Source organism: Elephantulus edwardii, unplaced genomic scaffold (genome assembly GCF_000299155.1).
Source record: "Elephantulus edwardii isolate Elephantulus edwardi_28Jun2011 unplaced genomic scaffold, EleEdw1.0 scaffold00318, whole genome shotgun sequence".
In the NCBI taxonomy this organism is placed as follows: domain Eukaryota; kingdom Metazoa; phylum Chordata; class Mammalia; order Macroscelidea; family Macroscelididae; genus Elephantulus; species Elephantulus edwardii.
In genome coordinates, this window is record NW_006400068.1 from 1,395,322 (window position 1) to 1,415,241 (window position 19,920).

At 38.6% G+C, this 19,920-nt stretch overlaps 1 protein-coding gene and 1 pseudogene across 1 annotated transcript in view; both read right to left on the reverse strand.

Annotated features, from left to right (window-relative positions):
* HMCN1 (hemicentin 1) overlaps window positions 1–19,920 on the reverse strand; it is a 763,653-nt gene that overhangs the window by 514,725 nt on the left and 229,008 nt on the right. Inside the window, exons 4-5 of the mRNA XM_006901311.1 lie at window positions 10,195–10,353; window positions 4,340–4,462 (exon numbers count right to left, since the gene is read on the reverse strand). Of these exons, the coding sequence (XP_006901373.1) occupies window positions 4,340–4,462; window positions 10,195–10,353 (282 nt within the window). The remainder of the gene's footprint in view (window positions 1–4,339; window positions 4,463–10,194; window positions 10,354–19,920) is intronic.
* LOC102863481 lies at window positions 8,232–8,913 on the reverse strand (annotated as a pseudogene).

The window sequence follows — 19,920 nt, forward strand, 5'->3', positions numbered from 1 at the left end:
CAAATATAAGCCATTATAAAAAAAGGAAAAATAGGTTCTATTTATTATTATTAAGCTACTTAAAGATAAGTTTGTTATATCACATATATCCTATACATACTAAATAGAATCATGTGAACAGGTAATTACAATAGAACCTGTAAAAGTTGTATTTTTCCAGGTCCTGAGGGTTTCCTGCTTTTAACAGATGTGGTTTACCACTTTTCAATCACTCATTAAATATTTGCCTTAGAGTGGGTTGTAGGTTCTGACCGGTACTGATCTTATAAGACAGAGTCAACTGTCCCAAAAGGTTTTCCAGAATGTTACTCTTCATGGAAGATGATAGCCACATCGTTCTTCTGTAGCTCTGCTGACCTTTTAGTCAACAGCCTTGTGCCTAAACACACTACTACAGGGCTTAGGGGTTTGGTTGTGTTTTTTTCCTTATTCAGTGAAAAATATTTGAGTTATATTTTTCAGACAGGTTTCTGCATTACATAGGTTTTAGTTTAAACAGAAATTACTGGATAATAAATGTGATCATAGTGCAATTGTGGTAAGTCTGAAGGATAGCCGTAGCAAATGAAATAATTGATATTCTGTGGAATTTCAACATAAAATTTAGTATAAGTTCATGAGCTTAATATAGCAACCAAGAGGAAAGCAAACAAACTTAAAAAAGAACTTTGAAGAAAACTGTTATGTTTGGGAAATCACAAAATATTGTTGATAGTGCAAAAGACTTATTTTGCCTAGACAATTTTTATCAGTTATTCAATCAAAAATCTATCTAGAGTCTGTTATGACGGAGCTACATATGATTAAACCAGTTAGCCTTAAATAAAGCAGATTATTTTCCATAATGTGGTGGACCTCATCCAATAAATTGGAGGGCTTAAGAACAAAAAAGACTCAGGACTATAAGCACACACCTTGCTAGAACTCCTACATTCTCTTCACTGTGTAGATTTGGGAGCATAATACTATAGAAATCTATGACCTTTAACTTACCTAAAAATGTTGGAGTTTTTAATCCCTTGCTTAAATGATCTCATTCATCATTCATACACACACACACACACACACACACACACACACATCCTCTTGCCACTCCTTCCCCTTTGTTTACACCTGTTTTTCTGCCATATTCATCAACAGAACTCCAACTTCCTCTCAATGTGTCCCCTTTGTTGCTGTTGTTGTTAAGTGCCATTGAAAGTGTCCCTAGTAATATATTATTATCTATGAATCTAAACCTAATCCTGTTTGCAAATCTCAGTTTATATTTTCTGTGAAATCTTATTAATGCTTACAAAAAGAGTATCTATTTCCCAAAACTATATGTAGAAAGTAAAGCACAAAAAGCTTCATGATCACTCAGATTTCTAAAATGTGTTTATACTTATAAAATAGCTTGGGACTGCATTAACATACTTGTTGTAATGTGCAGTTGAGTCACTTGTGACTCACAGTGACCCTATGTACAACAGCTCTGAATCCTGCTCTATCATGTGCCAATCTTATTGTCTATGACACACCTAATCTCATTACCCCCGTCATTGAATCAATCCATCTCATTGAGGGTCTTCCTCTCTTGCACTGTCCCTCCATCTTCCCAAGCATGACATCTCTCTCCAAGGACTGGTTCTTCCTTGCAATCCAAAGTATGTCAGACCAAGCTTCAGAATCCTTGCCTCCAAGGAAGAATCTGATTCCACACTTTCCAGGACAAACCTGTTCTTCTAGGAGTCCATGGTATATTCAGTACTCTTCTCCAGCATGACAGCTCAAAGGCATCAATTCTCCTAACATCCCTAGTCATTGTCCAACTTTCTGACACATAGCAAGTAACTGTAAATACTATGCCTCAATCAGACGCACCTGAATCAATAGACTGACATCATTGCTTCTCAGTACTCTAGGGAGGTCCCTGACAGCTGACTTTCGCAATGCAATTCATCTTTTTATTTCCTAGTTGCTGGAGTGATTGAATTTACTAAACACTACATTGTGCTAATTAGAGTAAGATGAATTTTGCCACAAAAATGTTTTTATCATAATTTATTTCTAAGGATTAGTCTGAAAAGTAAAAATTTTCTGGAACTTACAAAAATTTTAGTCCTGTTAATGATTTGCTATGTATAAGAATTGTTATACATCATTTGAAACAATCCGACAAAAACAACAAAAAGTACAAAACTTTGTGCCATTGAGTAATTCTTATTCCTAGTAATTGTCCAGTGGGTTTCCAAATTTATAAATCTTAAAGGGAGGATAATATTCATCTGTCTTGCACAGAGCAACTAATGGATTCTAACCACTGACCCTGAGGCTAGCAGCTCAATACAATACCTATTATACCTCCAAGGCTAATGAAACATGTCTCTTTTTATCCATTAATAATAATAATAATAATAATATTTTCAATTTTGTATAAATCAAGTTATCCCTGGATATATAAATAGAGTCACAATCATAGGATACAAAAGATGCTTTTTATGGGTCTGTGGTCAACTTAATTAATAATAAAGTCCTAGATAACACTTAAAAAAATCACTCTATCTTTTCTGTGATAACAATCTCCACATTGTGTCTGAGTATTCACAAACAAATCTGAGTACTAATTGCAATTGTAAATGTATTTTGTGTTCGTCATGTCTCATCTCACTTTTGTCCCAGAATTTTCTGCTGGCAACCACTTTGTCCACAGGACATGAGATCCTTGGCTAGTTCCAGAAGTCTGTATGTCTTGTTGAGCATCATTGCTATTCCCAGCCTCGAACCTCAACACACCTTAAAACATTTGTTATTCCTCACAGATATAAGAAAGAATGAATTTCTTCCTCACTTCTGCTCCACTTTGCTTTGGTGACGCTGATAATTCTACAGGATCTTACAGTTAAAGAACCTATAAGCGACATTTCTTTCCACTAGATTAAATTACAGTCTATGATGTATGGATGGAAATCTAGCTCCTGAAAAAAGCCAAGCACTTTTCTACACTTCTTTTCTTCCCAGGTGTCCAATTTCTCATGCAAATATTTGTGTCAATGAATTACTAAACATTTTCCCTACAATTGTCAACCCTACTTTGATCCAATATAGACTCACTTAACAGTCTATTTCCTCTAAGAATACTATTATTATTTTTAATAAAGTGATTGTCCAGTTTACATATCCCAGAATGTTGTTAACAAATATATTGGTTAGAATATTTGTTTAAAATTTATCTTGCTATTTCTACCAGGATGTAACAAGAACACTAATTACAAGAGAACTATTGAACTATTTAATTCAAGACACAAAGGAGCCTATTATTAAATTGATATAACTTGTATAAATCAATCAAATTGGAATCATTCTCACTTGAAACTTGTATCTTTATACTGGCATGTTTCCAAAAACTTATAGAGTGAGTCTAATTAATTATGTTTTACTGTCATGAGTGAAGTCAATACAGGTCTCAAACACTTTTTTTTAAGAAAATATCAATGTTTTCTTACTGTGTGTTATAACTTACCATCATGAAAATTAGAATTAATTTTAGATTTTAGTTTTACTTATTGAGGTCAGACTTCACTAGATTTTTCTCAACAATCATTTTTTCCTCTCATAGCTAGTTTAGTAATCAGTCAAGCTCAGTTTACCAGTTATCCAAAAGTAATACAACAGAAATACAAATGAATCTTAACAAACAAGAACTAAGGGAGATTTTGTGGCCTGTGGATAGGGAGTTGTGCTCCTAACTCAAAGTGGGCTGGTGCAAATTCACAAACTGTTCCTTGGAAGACATATGGGCAGTGTCCTCCTGTGCCGCTTAGAATGTCTGACAACCTCTGGAGGGTTAGTTATATCTTCTCCCAGTCATGTTCTCCCAGAGGTTAGTGAGATTGAAAGATTGGTTGGTTGGTTGGTTGGTTGGTTGGTTGGTTGGTTGGTTGGTTTCAACAAGTTGTTCTGTACCAGAACCAACTCACAGATGATCTTCCAGAGAGTTTTTAGAGCCAGTTAATTGCACAGGAGGAAACTGTCCATTTTTCTCCCACAAGCTGGCTGGTAGATTCACACCATCTGCCTTTGGGCTGGCACAGTAGCTTCCTACCACTAAGTCACCAGAACTATAAAAAATTGCTCAAAACTTCAAAGCCAAGCTCACTGTGTCAAGTCAGAACTGACTCAATTAAATCTCTTTTGGTTTTGAAGATGTAAACTGCGTGGGAGGTTTTTACCCATTTTTCTCCACATTAATGTAACACCTGTACTGGCCTGTGGTCTAGAAACCGAACATTTTACATCAAATAGCTTTCTAAAAATTAAACCTTTAACAAATAAACCAGACAAATCTTATTAAGTTTACCTCATTAACTTGCTTTTTGTCCAGATGAAACACTTGACCAGAACTTGTAGAGGCAATTTCCTCATAGACTTTATATCCAATGTGCCTCCTGTCATCACAATCTCCAGTGAGCACAAATACCACCTAAACATATAAAAGTGAGACAGTTTAAAGGGTTTCCAGAAAATAGTCAATATATCTTTATATCATATATAGTACTAGATACTTGGTATAGATATATTTGTGTTATTATTGCTAGGTATTGTCAAGTCAGTTCAAACTCACAGCAACACAATGTACCATAAAATGAAATGCTGTTCAGTTATACCATTATCATAATTGTTGCTAATGTACAGTTAAAACAATGAAAGACTCTTTTTAAAGAGAAAAGCAAACAGGGAGGACAGTAGAGAGGAAAATGGTAATCTAAGTTTTTCATAAACTTTTGTTAAAATATCAATTTTTAAAAAAGAATACAAAAAAGAGTTAGAGTTCATAAATAAAAATACTGACTTTACAGTATGGTTAACACTGAACATATATAGAAACATGATTATTTATATTTCAAAAGTGTAGCTATAAAACGCAAACAAAACTGACTTTGTTAGGTTGCATGATGGCTTCAATTTCTTATCTGCCAAGCATTTTTTCGAGTGATTTTTAGTTCCTCTCATTAAAGTGGCAAGTATAATTTTTTTATGACTGTGACTTGCTTTGGCCAGTAGTATGAGGAAAAAGAGTCACTCTACCAGTTCCAAGACTAGGTTCAAAAGGCTTTGTGTATTTAAGCTTTGATTGAGATATTCTTGCCAAGACCATAAGAAAAAGACCATAAAGAAAGAACATGCCTCATCTAGACTTCTAGTCTCAGAAGGAGTCTGAAAACATATATAAAGCAGAACCAAGTCACTTCAGAGTCTAGCCCCTAAACACTCTCAGGCAAACAAACAAACAATATATAGCCTAGCTATATCAGTGGAATCTATAGAAATGTGAGAAACACCAAGTTATTTTTTTTAAGCCAGAGAGTGCAGGTATAGTTTGTCAGGAAGCAGGGTTTACACATAACAATGGGTAACTCTGACTCAATTAGATACCATATAGAAGTTGATATTCGAAATACAAGTCTATTTTGTTAGACCTCAGTCATAAGGAGAAGATATAAATAAGCAGCTAATTAACCTCCAATCATTTAATCTTTTATTAATAAGGAAAACATTCATTACTCAAAAGAGGTGTAGATTACATGAGAATTTGAAATTCTGTCCATCATTTCGCTTTCATTTGGGACCCTTCTGTGGAATATTTGTTCTAATTTTTTTTGTCGTTTTTGTATTCAGTAACAATAGCAGGGAACTATTCAACTCTGGTCATATGGCAAAAGTGGCAGTTGTTAACAGAGGCATTTAGTAACACATTCCTTTTTCTTTTTCTGTAGCTCCAAGCTAGCAGAAACCAATTCTTTTGCCTTTAATAACTCTCAAGCTTTTAAGACATTACCCAATGAACTAGGAAATAGAACAGAAGTAGTAAACATATTGCGGTTGTGGTTGTTAGGTACAGTTAAGTCAAGTGACCTATGAACAATATATTCCACTCTTAGAAACATGCCCAAAGTATGTGAGGCAAAACTACCATCTTTGCCTCCAAAGAACACTCTGGGGCTGCACTTTCCCCAAGATACTTGTTTTTTTGGCAGTCCATGAGATATTTAGTTGTGAAAACCACAGCTGTGACACCCCAGCTCAAAGTCATCAATTCTTGTCTCATCATTATTCATTGTATATCTCTCACACGCATAGCTAGTGCTTGAAAAATCTATGGCCTATATCAGGTGCACCTTAGTCCTTAAACTGGCATCATTTCTCCTCAATAATTTGGAGAGTTCCCTGACTCCAGGCTTTCCCACTGTAATATGTCTCCTGATCTCCTGACTGCTGGTGTCAAGTATGTTAATTATGGAATCAAGTAAATAAATATATTAATCATTTCAATCTTTTCCACACCTATTATGATGCTGCCTATTAGTCAAGTGGTAAAAATTTTTGCTTTCTTGATGTTGAAATGCTGAATACTGAATTCTTTGCTATTCTGCAACAAGTGCTTCAAATTCTCTTCACTTTCAGCAAGCATAGCTGTGTCATTTGCATAACTCAGGTTACTAATAAACCTTATTCTGATTCTGATGTCACGTTCTTCTTCATAGAGTCCAGTTTTTTAAATAATTTTCTTAGCACACATATTGACTAGGTATGAAAAGTAGATGAAACCCTGACACCATTCTTAATTTTAAACCATGTAGTGTTTCCTTGCTCTGTTTACACAACAGCCTCTTGTTCTAAATATTGGTTTCGTATACACAAAATTAGGTGTCGTGGGATTCTAATTCTTTTCAATGTTAGCCATAATTTGTGACTCACATAGCCAAATGTCTTTGCATAGTCAATAAAGTATACATAGATATTTTTCTGGGATTCTTTGCTTTCTGCCAGGATCCATCTGCCATCAGCAATGATATCCCTGGTATCATAATCTCTTCTCAATCCTACTTGAACATCTGGTATTTCATTGTCTCTGTACTGCTCTAGCCATATTTGTATGATCTTCAGCAGTTCTTTGCTTGTATATGATAATAATAACAACATTTGATAGTTTCCACATTCTGTTGTAACACCTTTCTTGGAAATGGGAAAAAATATGGAACTCCTCCAGTCAGTTGGCCAGGCAGCTGTCCTTCAAATTTACTGGCATAGACTGGTGAACACTTGCAGAGTTGCATCTGTTAGCTGAAACGTCAGTTGGTATCCAGTCGATTTCTGGGGTCTTGGTTTTTTTTTTTTGTCAATACCTTCAATGCAATTCTAACTTCTTCCTTCATTACCACTGACTTTTGTTCTTATGGTATTTCCTGGAATTTTTCTGTATCAATTATTTAGGTACAGTGACTCTGCGTATTCCATCAATATTCTTTCGATGCTTCCTGGATCATTCAAGATTTTGCTCATAGCATCCTGCAATACTGCAAATGTATTTTTTTCATTATTTTAACTTGAGAAATGCCAAGCCAATTATTTCCTTTTTATACTTCAGCCAGCTCTCCACACATTCTAACACTTTGTCTTTTCAAGATGCCCTTGTTCAGCTTTTTTTTTTTTAAATGAGACGATTTCTTTAATTTTTATTGGAATCCAGGACACAACAATAAAAACACCCAAAACCACATGGAGACAGAGACTAGACGCAACTCTTTCCCTACCACCTCCCTGGCCCAGGAGTGGGGACAAAGTGGGGGTGGGACAGCTGTGGAGAGATCATGAGCCTCAGTCCAGCCCTGCAGGCTCCAAGCCTGGTGGAGGAAAGGGCAAAGTCGAGGTGGGCCCAGCCCCCAAGGAGGAGGGAACAGCTGAGGGAAGGCCCGGAACCCCACCCACACCAAAACTCCTGCAGACAGGCAGGTGTGCCCCAGAAGCAAGGGGGTAGGTCATGGACACATTCATGATTGAGAAGCAGCTGGAGAGGAGGCAGGAGATATGATTATCTGGGGAGAATCCCTGGGGGTCAGTAGGTGGGGCCTGGGAGAGCCCCATGGGCCAAACCCTGAGGCCACAGGAGATGGGACCAAGGCGGGGGTAGTGAGTGAGGTCCTGAATGAGTGGGTCAGCAGCTGGGCCCCTTTCCCCCCCTGCCTACAGCCTCTCCAATACTGCCGCTGAGGGGCCCTCCTCCAGGGAAATGGAGTAAGAAAGCAGCCCACTGCTGCTGCGGACAGTGTCAGATGGCGGAGAGCAGATGGGCCAGGCCTTGACCAGTCTGCGCCAAGGTCTGTGGTAAAGGACAGGTGGAAGACGGTGGAGACAGGGGCTCGGCCGGCTCAGATCCAAGACAGTGCTGCGAGTGTTGGGCCCCACATGAGCTAAATTGCTGGAGACCCAGCAACTCTGGTTAGAGGCAGCAGCTTCTTAAGAAATTCCATCACAGCCGCTATGACACCTGGGTAACTCTTAAACTGGACCCTGGTAAGTGTGACAACAGACCTGAGCTTTCCAGCTACCAGGGCCCCAAACCGGACAAGCACCATGGGGTCCAGCTCCCCATAGCAATGCAGGGCGGCCCGATCCTTGGCACTGCCAGGTCCTTGGCTGCCTGGGAGAAAACCTGGTGCAGAGGCAACCAACAGCTTAACGCTACAATGCCAGCCAGAGGGTGCGGGCAGGTGAGGGCGGTGTAGAGGGACAGCCTCCCAGGACAATACGATTGGCAGGAATCCCATTCTTCATCACATGCTCAGCCAAGGCCTTGATGTTCTCTGCTGCCTTCTCAATGCCAGCCTCGTCCTCTGGGGCATCTGGACTCAGTCCTGTTAGGTCAAACCAGGAGGGTATCACCATCTTCATGTTGAGGGTCACAGGGATCCGAGGTGCATGGGGACAGATGTACTTGGCGTGATGGAACCAGATGGTGGAGAGGGCATCAGCTTAGCTGTGCCCTGTGTCTCAAAGTCCAGGTAATAAAATAAGCTCAGCCGTTTCCTGCTCAGCTCCAGACACAGTGGCAGCATCGGAGAGCAGGGGCACAGACACAGTGTTACCACACATACACTAGAACTCCACAGCTGGGGGCCTGCTGCTCCTGTTCCCTGCTGACTCCAAGTAGGCTCCTCGGCTTGACCACACTCTGGGATTCCCAAACACACCGTTCAGCTTTTTTTACTTCAGTATTTCTTCCCTTTGTTTTGGTTTCTTGACATTCTAGTACAATTTTCAGAGTCCCTTATATATATATATTTTGTTTGGTTATTTTCTCCTCTGCCTTTTTTTTTCTCCTCTGCCTTTTAATGACCTTTTGCTCTGTTCATAGATGTTAGCCTAGACATCATCCCAGAACTCAAAGTTATTTTGAAAATTAGTGTTCAATATTTCAAACCTACTTTTAAGATGATGTTTCAATTCATGTGAGATATACTTAAAATCATATTTTTATTTTTAAGGACTTGTTTTCATTTTCTTCAACCTCAATTTGATCTTAAGTAATTAATTGATGGTATGCTCCACAGGCCACACCCTTCTTGGTTTTAACTGTTGATATTGAACTTCCCAATGATTCCTTCTACAAATGTAGACATTCAGATTCCTATGCACTCCCTGGGACTAAACATGATATTGCACCAATTAGGATGTTCCACAAAACCAAGATTCGCCAGACAATGCAACACCAAGCAATAAAGCTCCTAACACTATTATGGTGCTAGATGAATCACCAAAACTACATTGTCTGATGGTGATACTGAAATTTTAAACTTTAAACCAAAAATATCCCTTGAAATTTTCTAAACGTACACACACACACACACACACACACGTAAAACTGTAAGTATTCAGCATCACACTTTTAAAAACTATATGAGTTAAATTGACAATAACAACTCAAGCTATTATATAAAAACTTAAAGGCAGTGTGTTTATGTTAAGGGAGGAGGAAGAATTTAGAAAAAAAGGGTGAGAATTTGAAGGGTCATAATTTGAAAAATGTAATTGAGATAACTGAACTTTATGTGTGTTTAGAAGTTGCTGAATTGGTGTGCATTTCATTGTGCATATTATCAGCAAAATCAACAACACGGACAAAGTAAATATATTCCATAAATATTATTTGATATTTTAAAACTAAGGCTTTCATATGGTATGTAGAAATATCACATATAACTTTAATGTGTTTGAATTAAATGATACATACACAGAGAAGTGTAAACATAAGGTTTCATCACTGTAATGGTTATTTCTCCTACAGGAATCATCAAAGATAGGCAACCTCTGAATTATTTCCTCTCTCTTGCACTGTATTTTTGCAAAAAAGATTAGTTGGTGATTCATACTCACTTGTGACTGTTTCTGCTGGATGAGCTGCAGCACCTCATGGGCGAGTCTGTAGTCTTTGGACCGTGCATCAGTGAAAACGTAGATGAAAGAGCCAGGGAGAGAAATTTCCAAGGCAATTTTTATAGCTCCAATACTCATTTCTGGACAATCACCACCACCCTATTCAAAAGTAAAGAGAAAATGTAATTATTCCATTGTCAAGGAAGAGAGAATATGTTTGTTGTAACAAATTGTTCTCTTTGCTTAGTTCCTGTTTCCTATTGGATTAATCACCTTGAAGGAGAGAAGGGTGGAAAAGATGTGACGTGATCTATCTGGGAGGCTAAACTTTATGAGGAGAAATGTGGCATCAGGATTGGAGGCATCATCAACAATCTGCATTACGCAGACAACACAACCCTGCTTGCTGAAACTGAGGAAGACCTGAGGTACTTGCTGCAGAAGGTCAAGGACTGTAGACTTCAATATGGAAGAGCTCAACATCAAGAAAACAAAGATTCTCACCACCGGGCCAACTGGCAGCATCATGATAGATGGTGAAAGATTAAGATTGGGCTCCACAATCAACACTCTTGGTACCAGCAGCCAGGAAATTAAAAGACAAATTGCATTGGGAAAGTCTGCTGTCAGAGACCTCTCCAAAGTACTGAAGAGCAGTGATGTCAGCCTAGAGACTAAGGTGTGCCTTATTCTGGCCATAGTCTTTGCAATTGTGTGCTATGCATCAGAGAGCTGGACAATGACTAGGGATGCTAGAAGGAGAATTGATGCCTTTGAGCTGTGGTGCTGGAGAAGAGTAATAAATATACTGTGGACTGCTACAAGAACAAACAAGTTCATCCTGGAGAGGGTAAAGCCAGGCTGCTCCTTGCAGTCAAGGCTTCATCTGACATATTTTGTACATGTTGCAAGGAGGGACCAGTTCTTGGAGAGGGACATCATACTTGTGAGTATGGAGGGACAGAGCAAGAAAGGAAGACCCTTGATGAGATGGATTGATTCAGTAGCTGTGGTAATGGCGGTGGATGTGTCAAAGACAGTAAGATTGGCATAGGATACAGCAGGGTTCAGGGCTGTCAGACATAGGGTCACTGAGTCTCAGGTGACTCGACAGCAAGAACAACAACATAGTTAGAAAACCTGATATTTATGGAAAATTCATTCAAACTACAAAAATAGTAGCTACTTTTGCTACGGTTGTTATGTATCATTCAGTCAGAACCAACTCATAAAAGACAATCCAGTGAATACTCAAAGGCTATAAATCTTATGAGAGGAGATTGTCCATTTTTCTCCTGTAGAGCACCTGGCAGATTCAAACAAGATGGCTTAGGGTTGACAGCCCAATTCCTTACTTAGTAGGCCACCAGAACAATAGTTAAATTTGCTTAATTATAATGTCAATTCAACCCTTATTCTTATATATCAGGTACACCTGTTTAAATGTAGTTGCATGTCACTGAGGCAATTTTGAATCATAGTGACTGCATGGCAGAATAGTACTGCCTTATAGGTTTTCCTAGGCCATAGCTTCTAAAAAGCAGAGCAGTGGTACTTGACTCACACAAACTTGGGAATTTTAAGTTAGCTGCATAGCACTTAAATCACCATGGCCACAAAGCTCCTTTTTGCCCATGTGTTGATGTTTTTAGGTTTTCGTAAGATGAGTACAATGCATAGAGACCCTATGAACAACAGATCTGAACCATGTCCTATCCTGTGCAATCCTAATCATTTTTTTACCTACTTGAGGCCACTGCAGCAATCATTCTGTCAATCTATCTGTTGAGGGTCTTCTTTTCTTTCACTACCTTCTACCTTGCCAAGCATGATGTCCCTTTCCAAGGAGTAGTCTCTCCTAGCAACATGCCCAAAGTATGTGAGATGAAGTTTCATCACCCTTGCTTGCCTCCAAGGATCACTCTGGTTGCACTGCCACCTTTCCAGGAATAATGTTCTACTACAAAGAATAGTAATGTGCTCCAAGTATGTGAAATGAAGTTTTATCATCCTTGCTTACAAAGGGCACTTTCTCCAAGACATAACTGTTCGTTCTTTTGGCAGTCCATGATATAGTCAGTACTCTTCTCCAACAGCAGTGTAGAAAGATACTGATTCTTCTTCTGACATCCTATTCACTCTCAGATCCTCTCTCAGTCCAACTCTCTGATCTTCAATCTCAGCAAGCAAAGTTGTGTGATCTCCTATGTAGTCAGGTTTAAAGTCTGTGTTATCTTTGATGACTCCTCCCTCTCCTTTCACTTAGTGGTAAAAATCTTACTCATCCTTACCATTTTGATTGAATCTGTAATTTTTCATTATATGTATAGTTTCTCGCATAAAGAGCTGAATATATCAATTTCATATTTAAAATCCTTCACTATTTATATACGTGAGTATGTTACAGATAGTCAGGGTGGCATAGGATACAGTAAGGTTCCAATCACAATTTGCATTGTTGTTGTTTTTGTTATGTGCCATCGAGTCATTTGCGACTCATAGCAACCCTATGTACAACAGCCCTAAACCCTGCTCTATCCTGTGCCAACCGCACTGCCTATGACACACCCATCCCGATTACCCCAGTCACTGAATCAATCCACCTCACAGAGGGTCTTCCCCTTCTGTGCTGTCCCTCTACTCTACCCAGCATGATGTCCCTCTCTAAAGACCTGTCTCTCATTACAACATGTCCAAAGTATGTCAGACGAATCCCCAGAATCCTTGCCTCCAAGGGGCAGCCTGGTTTAACCTTCTCTAGGATGAATCTGTTTGTTTCCTTGGCAGTCCATGGTACATTCAATACTCTTCTCCTTAGGTTCAGTAATTACTTGCATTTTTTCCCCCTAGCTTTAGTAGACACTACTGGTTCTTCCAAAGTGTTCTTCCAAAGAGATTATTTTCTGTCTTTGAAAGTACTTCTAGCTCAAATCATACTTGATGACAATTAGCACAGAACAATTAACCATTCGCTAGGTTAGAAATACCGTCATTAAGCTGTACCATGTATTCCAAATGTTGTGCAATTGATAAGATAGACTGTAATTAGCACTCTTGTGTAGAGTGTCAAACACTATTGGGGGGAAGGAGTCTTGCTATGATTTGTAAAAAAAGAAACAAACCCTAAACCTAAACTTTGAAAAAAAAATGTAAATAAAGTTTACTTTAATTGTAATTTTAACATTTACAGAAAAGTTAGACATTAGTTAACATTCATTTTTTGCACATTTTACTCCCTCACTCTTCCTTCCCTCTCGTTCAGTTCACTATTTTTTTTTAAAAAAGAAACCTAAATTTTTAAAACGCAGAGCAGAATATCTATTACAGACATAAATTGTCAGCAAAAATTATTCCTGCCCAACATCCCAAGATTACTAATGTGCCCAGTATTTCTCACTTTCCTAGCACACAAACCACATAATTACCCCAAAACAACCCTCACGCAAGGGAAAATATGGCAAATTCAATTAAAGAGTAAAGCTAGTAGAGTACGTCTGAAGAGTTGAGAGGTACAGCCAACTTGTGAAAGAAGAGATGATTTTAAAGAAGTGGACATATATTAACGCAACTTTGAAATAAAAAGTTATTCACTTCAATAAATATTTTCTCAATGAGTATGCCTGGTACGATCCTAAGAACTAAGGAATCAAAAACTCAGCAAAACACAGTTTCTATCATTCAAAGATCTTACAAAATAATGAGTAAAACATTTTATTGTTGTTGTTAGGTGCCCTCAAGTCAAGAATGACTCATGGAGACCCAATAAACAAAAGATCTGAATTAAGTCCTGTCTTGAGCCATCCTCAGACTTCCGGACACACAAGAGCCCGTTGCAGCATTCACCATGTCAATTCACCTGGTTGAGGGTCTTCCTCTCCTTCGCCAACCCTCCATCCTTCCCAACATCATGTCCTGATCCAATGAATATCACTTTCTAGCAATATGTCCAAAGTGTGTGAGGCAACACCACATCATTCTTGCCTCCAAAGAGCACTCTGGATGCACCCTCTCTAAGACATATCTATTCGTTTTCTTGGTCATCCATTGAATGTTCAGTGCTCTTCTCCAACACCACAGCTCAAAGGCATCAATTCTTTTTCTGTCATCCTTAGTAATTTTACAGGACTTGGATACATAGTAATCAGAAATATCATGGCCTAAATCAGACACACCTTAATTCTCAAACTGACATCACTACTCCTCAATAATATGGAAAGGTCTCTAACTGTAGATTACCCCATTACTTGTACCAAGGGTGTAAATTGTGGATCCATGTAAAATGAAGCTTAGATATGTATATATTGGGGAGGACTATTTGAGGATGGAGATAAAGTAGTTAAAACAAAAATCACTTAGATGAAGGTAATGAAGGAACTCCTCCTTCAAAGATTTATAACCTAGGGCAACATTCAGAGCTATTGCACATAGGGGTACTACAAGCTGCAGGTGACTTGACGGCATATAACAACATGGAAGGTCACCTTGAAGCAACTTGATAAAAATGGACTTGGAGTGGGGATATTTGTTTGTTTTAAGCTTTTAAAAATTATTACTGGTTTGCTTACAAAGTTTGTATACATTGTGTTTCACAGTTTCTTACATTCTCATGTATTATGTTTTATGAAATTAAAACGCATTATTACCTTGTCTTTTTACCCAGATTCTGCCCATTTCATTCTCTTCCCTCCACTCACCAAACTGTGCAAATGTGTGATTTCGCCCCACCCATCCTCACCTCTCCACTCCCACTACTAACCCCCCCTTGAGTTCCCATACATATTTTACCAGTTATCATTCTATTTTTACAACAATAGTCTTATGCAGTATTTGTCCTTATGAGACTGCCTTTAATAAATCCTTTTGTTTATAGTTTAATTTGAATTCTGTTTAAGAGATTTAAACCTTTTAGTTTAAAATCACATATTAGTAAAACCAGTATAGTGAATATTTTCATTCCTCCACAGGAAACATCTTACTTTCTTAGGAGAAAAAAAAAGGACATCTTCATAGAACAATGAACTTCAAGTAAATGAGGCATAGTATTAGTTAACAGCCAAAGGAAAGAGTTTATAAATTGACACAGCTACTAGTTGTAACCTCACAGAGCATTTCACAAACAAAATTATAATGAAAGGAAACTATTTCTTGAACTTAAAATATTTTCAAAACAAATTCTTCTGCTTTTATTGGAGAATTAAAAAAAAACTTTGAAGAGTCAGAGAATTTGGAAGGTCAAATAAAAAGGATGTATTTACATTTACACGTGTCACAGACCTACAATGGAAATCTTTATACATCCCTTGGAGTGATTTATATATCTCAGTTTCTCCTAATTTGGAAATCTGTGTATTCCTTACAACCACAAATTAAAATTGAAAAAATATTATTTTGCCTTGAATTTTACATTTATAGGCACAAGTTATGTTATAGTGCTGAAGGTGCTTATTTCATTAATAGTTAGCTATTGGTTGAGTAGTAGTAAGAAGCTGTGCTGCAATCCAGAAGACACTTGATTGAAATCCATCACAGGTTCTTTGAGATAAAAATGGGCACTCTCCTATGATTTACTGCCTCTGAAAACCTGTTGGAAGATCAGCCATGTGTTGGTTCTGACCCAAGGGCACACAATAACAACACAAATGATCAAAAGATTTTCTCAGTTATAGAATTCATTTCATTACAAGTAATACCCATTCACTGCTTTCAAGTTGATTTTGACTCATGAAGACACTCCACTGGGTTTTTAAGGTTATGAATATTCACAGGAGGAGTGTTCATCTATCTATAAAGTGGCTGGTGAATTAAAACTAGTGACTTTTTGTTTAGTAAACAGCAGCACATACCACACACTATGTCAGAAAAATTTCCATTTTTCTACTTGTTAGGTGCCGTCAAGTACGACTCACAGTGACCCTGTGAAAAAATGATTTGAACCCTGTTCTTTCCTGCACCATCCTCACACTTCCTGACACACAAGAACCCGTTGCAGCAGTCACCGTGTCAATCTACATGGTTGAGGGTCTTCCTCTCCTTCATTGACTCTCCATGCTTCCCAACATGTCTTTCTCCAAGGAATAATACCTCCTAGCAACATGCCCAAAGTTTATAAGGCAAAGCCACATCATTCTTGCCTCCAAGAGCACTCTGGCTGCATCCTCTCCAAGATATAGCTGTTCTCTTGGCTGTCCATGGAATGCTCAGTGCTCTTCTCTAACACCACAGCTCAATGATGTCAATTCTTTTCCTGTCATCCTTATGACCAACTCTCAGGTGCATAGCAAGTATTTGGAAACATTATGACCTGAATCAGATGTCATTTCTACTTGTAACATTGACTTATTTTGAAATTAAAAGTGAATGTATGAGTCAAGCCCACTTTCACATCTTGAAGCACAGGGGTAAAAGGGTAGAGCATGGGGGTACAATGCACGTGGCAGGAGTAGTCTCAGCGGACACTATACCATGTAGGATTCGGTAAACTCCCCTTGGAAACTATTGTAGCATAAATGGAGGAGAAGGTGCCCAAAGGCACAAGAAGTCAATGCTGATGCAGAGGTATAAAACTCCTTAGGTCAAGAGATACTGCCTGCAGAGGAAGAAACCAGCAGCAGCTTGAGGCGTTAGGAATCACAGAATCCCAGAAAGATTGACATATAGGCCATCACATCAAGGAGATGGAGAGGAGAGATTATTGTTGAATGGAGTAGGGGCGAGTAGATGTAAATGCTGGTGGAGCAGGGAAAGGGATGGCTAAAAACACACCTGGCAAGGGTGGAGACAACACAGAATCTATTGTTGTTGTTGTTGTTGTTGTTTTGTACTACTGGGAACTAACTTTAATCTGCTCTTCTGTGTAAAATGCTTGCTTGTCTGTCAAAAAATGTTCTAAATCTGAGTAATCAAATTAAGACAGACTAGGAAGAAAGATTGGCCATCCACTTCTGAAATAGAGGTCTTTGAAAATCCTATGTGCAACAGAGCATGCTTAGACTAGCAGATATGGCAACCGAGGCTGAGCCCTCAAGTGTGAAACACGTAGGAGGAGGAACAGCTGTAAGCAGACAGTTGTGATTAGAACATGGAATGTAAGAACCATGTATGTAGGAAAATTGGATATTGCTAAGAAGGAAATGGAATGCATAAATATTGACATACTAGGTATTGGCAAAATGAGATGGACTGCCATGGGACATTTTGAGTCAGAGAATTATATGCTCTACTCTGCTGGAGATGAAAAGGTGAAGAAAAATGGGGTTTCTTACATACTTAAAAAAGTCATTTCTAGAACTTTCTTGAAATACAACTTTTTAAAAAAAAATAAAATCTTGTAAGTTACAGGATAATATCCATACACTTACAAGAAAGTCCAGTGAGTACCACCAACATTCAAATATAGGCACCAACAACCAGAGCCAAAGAGGAAGAAATAGAAGAATTTGTACCAACCTTTGCAGACAGAGATTGATCGAACATGCAATCAAGATGCATTAATAAAAATGGGTGACTAGAATGCAAAATTTAGGAATAGAGAAGAAGGATTAGCAGTTGGAAAACATGGACTAGGTGACAGAAATGAAGCTGGAGATAGAATGATAAAATTTTGCACCATTAATGACTTATTCATTGCAAATGCATTTTATAAGAAACATAAATGCAGGCTATACACATGGATTTCATCTAATGGTATACATAGGAATCAGATCAATTACATACATGGAAAGAATTCCCTGGAGAAGCTCAATACCAGTTGTGAAAACTAGGCCAGGTGCTGAATGTGGAACAGACCAACTGCTCACATGCAAGTTCAAGGTGAAGCTGAGGAAAATTAAATCAAGTCCACAGGAACCAAAATTAGGCTTTGAGTCTATCCCACCTGAATTTCAAAACCATCTCAGGAACAGGTTTGAGACCATGGACATTGATGAGCAAAGACAGGATGAGCTGTGGGAAGATATAAAGAATATCATCCAGGAAGAGTACAGAAAGGTCATTATAAAGACAGAGGAGGAAGAAAAGACCAAGAAGGATGTCAGAAGAGACTCTAAATATGGCACTGGAGCACTGAGAAGCCAAACTAAAGGGAAGAAATCAAGATATTAAGGAGTTGAACAGAAGGTTCCAGAGGGCAGTGTGGGAGGACAAAGCAAAGTATTACAAGGAAATGTGCAAGGAGCTGGAGTCAGAAAAAAATAAAAAAGAGCTAAACTCACTCAGCATTTCTTAAGCTGAAGGAAATGAAGAGGAAATTCAAACCTCTAGTTACAATACTTAAGGATGCTTCGGGCAGAATGTGAAATGATCTGGGAAGCATTAAAGAAGATGGAGAGAGTTTACAGACATTGTACCAAAAGGAATTGGTGGACAGAGAAAAATGTCATGAAACAACATATGAGCAAGAGACTGCGATGACGAAGGAAGAAGTTTAAGTTGCTATAAGAAAATTGGCAAAAACCAAGGCCCGAGGAATTGATGGTATACTAATTGACATATTTCAACAAACAGACGCTTCCCTAGATGTGCTCACCAAGTTGTGCAAAGAAATTTGGAGGACAACCACCTATCCAAATGGCTGGGAGAGGGCCATTCCAAAGAAATGTGATCCGACAGAGTGTGGAAATTATGGAACAGTATCATTGAGAGCACATGCAAGAAAGATTCTGCTCAAGATTCTCCAAAAACAACTAGAACAGCACATCAACAGTGAACTGCCTGAAGTGCAGGCTGGGTTTAAAAGAGGCCGTGGCACGAGGGATATTATAGCTAATGTCAGATGGATCTTGTCTGAAAGCAGAAAGTACCAGAGGAATGTCCACCTGTGTTTCATTCACTATGCAAAGGCATTTGACTGTGTGGATCACAACAAACAATGGCTGACTCTGAGAAGAATGGGAATCCCAGAACACTTGATTTTGCTTACGCAAAATTTATACTTGGACCAGGAGGCAGACATCAGAAAAGAACAAGGAAACAATGAATGGTGGAAAATTGGGAAGGGTGTACACCAGGGATGTGTCCTATCTCTATACCATTTCAATCCATACGCAGAACAGATTATCTGGGAAGCTGGGTTCTGTGAGAAGTGTGGCTTGGAGGTAGACTCACTAGCAATCTGCGTTATGCAGATGACACAACCCTGCTTGCTGAAACTGAACAGGACCTGAAGCACTTGCTAAAGAAGGTGAAGGACTGTAGTCTTCAATATGGATTGAATCTCAATGTCAAGAAAACAAAGATTCTCACCACTGAGCCGATTGGCAGCATCATGTTAGATGGTAAAGGCATTGATATTGTTGACAGCTTTTGTTTGCTTGGCTCTGCAATCAACACCCTTGGTTCCAGCAGCCAGGGAATTAAAAGGCAAACTGCATTGGGAAAGTCAGCTGTCAGAGATCTCTCCAAAGTACTGAAGAGCAACGATGTCAATCTGGCTACTAAAGTGTGCCTGATACAGGCCATGGTCTTTGAAATGACTTGTTATGCATCAGAGAGCTGGACAATGACTAGGGATGATAGAAGGAGAGTTGATGCCTTTGAGCTGTGGTGCTAGAGAAGAGTACTGAATATACCATAGACTGTTAGAAGAACAAGCAAATTCATCCTAGAGAGGGTGAAGCTAGACTGCTCCTCGGAGACAAGGATTCTGAAGCTTTGTCTGACATACTGTGGACATGCTGCAAGGCAGGATCAGTCCTTGGAGAGTGACGTCATGCTTGGGAGAATAGAGGA